Source organism: Balaenoptera borealis (genome assembly GCF_965194805.1).
Source record: "Balaenoptera borealis genome assembly, chromosome: 14".
Taxonomy (NCBI): domain Eukaryota; kingdom Metazoa; phylum Chordata; class Mammalia; order Artiodactyla; family Balaenopteridae; genus Balaenoptera; species Balaenoptera borealis.
Window position 1 is genome coordinate 73,795,023 of NC_138875.1, and position 7,283 is coordinate 73,802,305.

Here is a 7,283-nt window from a genome sequence, read left to right on the forward strand (position 1 = left end):
CTTGCTCCACAAACAAGCCCATCACACCGTACTTGATGAGAGGTGTCAGGGCAAAGTCTGCTCTAAATAATGACAGGAAAGAGAAAGACCATAACCACCAGCTTGGTCCCAGTTTCCTCCTGCACGCAGATGACATCAAAGATGATGAGTTGGACTACAGCAACTTCAAATGGCTGCAGTGCCGTGAATGATGGAGTTCAAAGTCCAAGCTAGGCCCATGTCTAGAAATGAGTGTGGCTATAAGATTGAGATCCTGTGGGAAAAACTGTAATCCACTAATAAGACTCCAAGCCCCTAATCGTAAGCAGCACCTGCAGACTTCTTAATCTCAACTTTAAAGAAAGTTAAGATAGTGTTTGCTAAAATAACTTGTTTTTATGATTGGTGTAAATTAGTCGGATGTGTTTGTTAGGGGACATGGTATCTGGAATACAGTTCAGTTTAGGAAAACTAGGGTTCAGCCACTGCCCCTCTGCACTCCTGAAGATGAAGGTCAGGAGAATAATTCCACTGGAAAATTGCAGTTGGTCAACCTCTGGTGCATACAAGTTTTCAGTTTACTGCTCTCTCGCTCCTGGAATTGATGTTTTCATCTTTACTCGTTGCTCTGAAATAAGCCTTTTTCTACAAAGGTTATTCTCTGTCCTACTTTCGACTGAAATCTCATACTTAACAGACGGTAACACTGGGATGAAGATGCAGGCTGGGTTTTGGATCTGTATGTGGAATAACTATTGCAAGGTTGTTTCACAAAACTGAACATGATCCAATTACCTGGCTGGTGATTACTGGGCAAACGGCAGGTCACAAGGTTTATGGGCCTGACAAGTTTTTACCGTTTCCTTTTAAAATTCTACAAATGGCAGTAAGTTTTTAGGCAGATATCAAAACATGGCATCCCAGATGAGGCGGGGATGTGGGCTCCTGGGACTTAACTCTGTCCGTGCCAAAGTCTCAGAATCCCCGCCAGTCCTCCCTCCGGTCAATAACCACGGGCTTCCAAGGCACAGGCCGACTGTGGTGACCCCACCTCCATCTGTGTTAGTTTTCACATCATTTGATCCTCACTATAATAAAGAAAGATAAAGTGTGTATATCACTGTTTCACAGATGAGAAAACTGAGGCTCTAGAGAAGTTAAGCCTGTTTATAACTGGAGCTGGGACAAGAATCCAGGTCTTCTGGGCCCTGGCCCAGCCTGAGAGATTACTTACAGTCAGTTTTCTGAAATAATCAATAGCTTGCCTTGGGGCAGTAGTGTTATTTCACATATTAATTTAAAATTCCACTTCACAGTGCCTCAAGAGATTAAATCAGATTCAAGTGTGCACACGTGCGCACACACACCCCTCCCTACCTGCATTTTAAACGCTTGGAAAATAATTACTAGGAATAAAACAGCACATAAGATTTTACTTTCGTTTTAATGGACATTTTGCTCAAAAGCACGTTTCAGTGGCTCAATGTTAGGGTTACCAACAAAATCCTTAAGTCAGTTACCGTATCCCACATCAGTTATTTCACATTAAGTGCCGGTTGTTAAAAAAAAAAATCAGTGCTGTGCTTGAATGGAGCACAAACAAGATAAGCATTTTAATTTAACAACAAAGTTAAACCTAGCATCCTTAAAATAAAATAAATACTGTATGTACGAAGTATCATTTCCATGGGGGAAAATTCCAGTTCACCAACAGTGCAAATGAATAGCAGCATTTTCAAAGTTGAAATTAAATTGTGTAAACACACACCCACCCGCCACAGTGAACACGCACTTCTGTAGCCCCACCCCACCCAGGGCGGAAAAGAGGTCCTGCTGAGTCTCTTCAATTCTGAATCAGAAAAGCTGCCCTGACTTCTAGGCCAAGGGCTGGGAAGACTTAAGTGCAGGACAAGGAGATCAACATGTTTGAATGGGACCAGTTCTTTTTCAGATGGGCCAAGTGCTAACACTTCCAGCCACCCCCACTGCCTCCCAGCCCAAGGGTGCCCGTGGTCACAGGCCTAGCTGGTGTGACCCCGACTTCAGTGGGGGCATCTGAGTGCAGAGGTCCGTGCAGAGTGAGGAGTGGCGGCCTATGTTCCCCACAGCTGACACTGCTTTGCAAACGGGGCATCTAGGCCAACTCGGGATAATTAAAAACATTTGGGATTCTTAACCCGTTGTGACCAAATGGTTCTTAAGCAGGGAATGTCTACATGTTAAGTCTTACTCTTCTTAATATTTTCAAGCATTAATGATTATTCCTTTCCAGTGTGGCTTTTACATCACTCACAAAGTCATGTTTTCTTTCTCGTGAACACTCCATCTTTACACTGAACCTTGGAGCTTCAGGTCTTACTTTCAACAGGTACAGCCGGATATAAAAAGAAACGCTGAGAAGCAGGCTCAAGTGGCCAAATACTTGCATTACAGTGTTAGGATAAGATAATGGCTAGATGTTTTTTCTAAATCATTCAGCATTTACCAACTGTCCAGACCGATGATCGTTTCCAAGCAGTTAAGTTCTGATTCCACCTTCTCCACTGACCCATGTGCAACATGACTTATTCTGCTCCCAAATGCTCGTGGGAGGGCTGGCTTGGCCATCACCGGCGCCGAATGGGCTTGTAGACGCAAAATGCCATAAGGATCACGGTCACCAGCAGGATGCTGAAAATAGTTCCCATCAACACTGCAAAAGGAAAACAGGTTACCTCCTAACGGCAGCTTCAGGTTCTGTAAGTCCTCCACTGACAATGATTTGCCAAACGCCCCTTGGTGCCAGGCACTGTGTCAGGTGTGGGGGAAGCAGCCATGACAGACCCTCTCTGGGGATGTCTCCATGCACGTGAGGAGAGAACGTAAATGAGAGCATTTCACACAGCTTTTAAGTGCCATGAGGAAGACGGTAATGTGAGAGTGCTGGGAGTGGTGATGGAGGAAGCAAGTGAGGAGGGGACACACAAACTGGGGCCTTAATGGGAGGAAGGAGCCGGCCATGTGGAGATCTGCATGCCCAAGGATCAGCTAATGAAAGCCCCTGAGGCCAGAACAAGCCAGAAAGCCAATGAACAGGAAGGAGGCGAGTGTGGCTGGGAGGAAGGAGTGAAGGAAGAAAGGTGGGGAATGAAGCCAGAGAGGAAGGCTGGAGACAGTTCATGCAGGGCCTTGTAGACCATGAAGGAAACATGGATTTTATTCTAATAAATCCTGTTCTAATCCTGTTTAAAGACAGGGCTGTAGGCAAAGAGTGACATGATCTGATTTAGTCGGAGAAAAAGATCCCTCTGGGACTTCCCTGGTGGTCCAGTGGTTAAGAATCCGCCTTCCGATGCAGGGGACGCGACTTCGATCCCTGGTCAGGGAACTACTAAGATCTCACGTGCCACGAGGCAACTAAGCCAGTGCACCACAACTACTGAAGCCCGTGCGCTCTAGGGCCTGCATGCCACAACTACTGAGCCTATGTGCTGCAACTACTGAAGCCCACGTGCCTAGAGCCTGTGCTCTACAACGAGAAGCCACCACAATGAGAAGCCCATGCACCGAAATGAAGAGTAGCCCCTGCTCGCCACAACTAGAGAAAGCCTGCGCACAGCAACGAAGACCCGATGGAGCCAAAAAAAAAAAAGGTCTCTGTTAAACAAAATCTATGACTTATATGAGCTGGATGTCGTATCTCAAAATAGCCCTTGTTACCTAAATACCTGCCCTAATTTTTTTTTTTTAACAAACTTATTTATTTAATAAATAAGTTGCTTAGTTGCTCCGCGGCATGTGGGATCTTCCCAGACCAGGGATCGAACCCGTGCCCCCTGCATTGGCAGGTGGATTCTTAACCACTGCGCCACCAGGGAAGTCCCTGCCCTAATTTTTAAAGTTCAGAATTCCATGAGTTTCTAAGGCTCTGACTACAATTGGACCTAAAGCTGTCTTATTCCATTTAAACCCACTTTTTTTTGCGTTTTGGAAAGGCTCTAAAAAAACAAAACAAAACAAAAACAAAAAACTCCCAAAGCAGGAATGCAGGGGACTAGAATTGGAGAATGGAAGTCTTCTTAAAAAATACAAAAAATGGGGCTTCCCGGGTGGCGCAGTGGTTGAGAATCCGCCTGCCAGTGCAGGGGACACGGGTTCGAGCCCTGGTCTGGGAGGATCCCACATGCCGCGGGACAACTGGGCCCGTGGGCCACAATTACTGAGCCTGGGCGTCTGGAGCCTGTGCTCCGCAACAAGAGAGGCCGCGATAGTGAGAGGCCCGCGCACCGCGATGAAGAGTGGCCCCCGCTCGCCGCAACTGGAGAAAGCCCTGGCACAGAAACGAAGACCCAACACAGCCATAAATAAATAAATTAATTAATTAAAAAAAAAAGTTAAAAAAAAAAATACAAAAAATGAGCTTAAAACCAAGAGTTGTTAGGTACACGGTATCCACTGGAATAGCTATACTTTGGGGCCTTGATCTTCCACTCTTCATCATTATCTTTTCTCCCTCCCCTTAGTTGCCTGAATGGCAGGCCCTGGCAGAACCATTAAGACTACTTAGGTCCTTCCTTATGGTCACTTCCCCTTTTCGAGCCTCATTCTCTACCCTATAACATGGGGCAAATGAAACCCATCTCCCAAGGCCTAAATATCAATGTCATTAAAATAGTGAATTTCAAGTGAAATGTTTTGGTTTTTTAAAATTTATTTATTTTATTTATTTATTTTTGGCTGTGTTGGGTCTTCATTGCTGTGCGGGGGCTTTCTCCAGTTGCGGCGAGCGGGGGCTACTCTTCGTTGCGGTGCGCAGGCTTCTCATTGTGGTGGCTTCTCTTGTTGCGGAGCACAGGCTCTAGGTGCACGGGTTTCAGTAGTCGTGGCACGTGGGCTCTAGAGCGCAGGCTCAGTAGTTGTGGCGCACGGGCTTAGTTGCTCCGCGGCATGTGGGATCTTCCTGGACCAGGGCTCGAACCCGTGTCCCCTGCATTGCCAGGCGGATTCTTAACCACTGCGCCACCAGGGAAGTCCCAAGTGAAATGTTTTTGTAGTGTTTTGGAACTATTCTAATACTGCATTTTTTTTTTTTAATATTGAGTTAACACTGTCACATGGAATCTATTGTTTTAAATATAATAATTAAAGTGGCCGGCATATTCTAAAAGAATCCTAAAATCTTAGCCTTGGAAGGGTCCCAAAAGACATTTGATCCAGCTTTTCACTGCATGTGAACATTTTTTCTACAATATTCCTGGCAGTTCCAACTCTTATTTGGAATACTTCTGTGACATTTGTTTGTCAACCAATCAAAATATTGGAAAATTAGAAAAGCGTATCCACATCATTACTGTTTTATCTGTCAACTGTATCTTATTCAAATAAATCTCATTTTAGAGCTCAAAAATTTTTTCATATTTCATATGAAAAGCGCTCAACACAGTGCCGGACAGATAATAAGCCCATGATAAATGAAAGCCATTATTATCACCAAGACAGGCAGTGCAGCACAATGGTCAAGAACGCAGGGTTTGGGGTTAGACTGTCTGGGTTCCTGTCTACACTTACAGGCTACGTGACCTTACAGAATTTACACAGTCTCTCTGTGTCTGTTTCCTCTTCTTTAAAAATGGAGATAAAAATACCCACTGCACAGAATGGTCTAGGGCAGTGTTTCTCAAACAAAGCTGTGGTAAAGGACTAGTTTTTGTAACTTTTAGTCTGTCCCAGGCCGCTACCTAGCCCTACTGTGTATGACTAATTAGCAGCTCCCTCTACCTAGAAAGCATTCCGGTTTAGGGACCTAGAAGTGGTTTCTAGTTGCTTGGATGTTGCAACAATGTCAAACCGTTAAATTTCTAAACAATCTCAAGTGCTGTAAGACATCTCTTTGCAGATAACAAATAGTTTGCAGACTTCACTGCTCTGCCACCACACTTTGAATAGTACTGTTCTCAACCAGCGGGATTTTGCCCCAGTGGCAAAATCCATTTGGCAAATGTCGAGAGACATTTTGATTATCTGGACCGGAAGTGGGGTGTGCTACTGGCATCTAGTGAGTAAAGGCTGGGGACGCTGCTAAACATCTTACAGTGCTCAGAACAGTGTGTGCTCAGAATAGTATGTTCCCCACCCCCTAACAAAGAATCATCTGGTTCAATATGTCAGTAGTACCTAGGTTGAGAAATCCTGTTCTGAAGGATTAAGCAGGATAATGTATGGAAACCACTTAGCAGAGTGCTACGGACACAGTAAGTGGCCAATACATGACAGACAAAGAGTTCATGGAGAGTCAAGGTAATCCAGAAACAATACTAGGTAGCAGCTTTGCAGATATACAGACATACCAATGACGTTCAGCGCAAAGAAAGGACTATGGCAGAACAAGATGTAGAGTTACTGTGAAGTTTGCCAAGCTTTAAGCTCCAGGGCCCCTTCCAAAGCCATGTACGCCCATACACGTACGTATGTATGTGTGTATATATATGTGCATGCTGATGACATCCTCCCAAAAGGTATGTTTCAAGCCCCAAAAAACTTAGGTTCTCCTACTGGCCTCCACCACTTCCTAGCTGTGTAACCTTGGACAAAGAACTTCACCTCTCTGAGTTTCATTCCCCTTATCTGTAAACAGGGCTGAAAACCGTACCTTTCTGATTAACTTACTGTGAGGCTGAAATAAACTCATGTACACAAAGCGCTTAGTACAACACGGTATACAGGAAATGCTCAACAAATGCCAATTATCATTATGACTATGACTATTAATTCCATTAGAAAATAAGAGGGGATGGGGTATATATCATGCGCCGTATTGCCTAGCTTGGGCCCACACAGCCACAGAGGAGGGGACCCAGATTGTGACCCGGGTCATTCATGCAACCAGCATGTACCAAGCCCACCGAGGACCAGGCCTTTCGCTGAACCGCAGCTCAGGCCTCTGTCCCAGGTCTTTGGAGAGAGGGTCGCACCTGCAACCGCCTGCCCCCACACGGCCCCCGCCGTCCGCCCCGCGCGTGCGAAGCTCCGGCTGCCTGGAGCGGCAAAAGCACAGAACCGAACCCGCCACCCGCCCGCCCGCGGCCGCTCACCCAGGTTCTGCCCACGCAGCACCGCATACGGCCGGCTCCGCTCCGGCGGCTCCACGGGGCTCGGGGCCTCCGCCTGTCCCAGCAGGAGGCTGCACAGTCCGAGGCAAAGCCACCGCCAACCTGGACGCAGCATCTTCCCTCCCCAGCAGTGGAGAGCTACCCACTTCCGCCGGAAGCCCCGCCCCTGTTACCTCTCGCGCACCGCCTTCCGTCGCACCGGGCGCGCGTCGTTGC

The 7,283-nt window shown here is 46.4% G+C and overlaps 1 protein-coding gene across 1 annotated transcript; it reads right to left on the reverse strand.

The window, feature by feature from the left end:
• Window positions 1-1,404: 1,404 nt before the first annotated feature.
• LOC309610951 (uncharacterized protein C12orf76 homolog) lies at window positions 1,405-7,230 on the reverse strand. Its single transcript, XM_082354556.1, has 2 exons — window positions 7,050-7,230; window positions 1,405-2,671 (listed from the first exon to the last, which is right to left on the reverse strand). The coding sequence occupies exons 1-2, from the start codon at window positions 7,180-7,182 to the stop codon at window positions 2,586-2,588; spliced, it is 219 nt and encodes a 72-aa protein (XP_082210682.1). The 5' UTR covers window positions 7,183-7,230; the 3' UTR covers window positions 1,405-2,585.
• Between the last annotated feature and the right edge of the window lie 53 nt (window positions 7,231-7,283).

Excerpts from the sequence above, each read along its gene's own strand:
- LOC309610951 (XM_082354556.1), bottom strand. The coding sequence starts at position 7,182 with ATGCTGCGTCCAGGTTGGCGGTGGCTTTGCCTCGGACTGTGCAGCCTC. Across the intron at positions 2,672-7,049 it reads GCTGCGTGGGCAGAACCTGG|TGTTGATGGGAACTATTTTC; the intron begins GTGAGCGGCCGC and ends TTCCTTTTGCAG.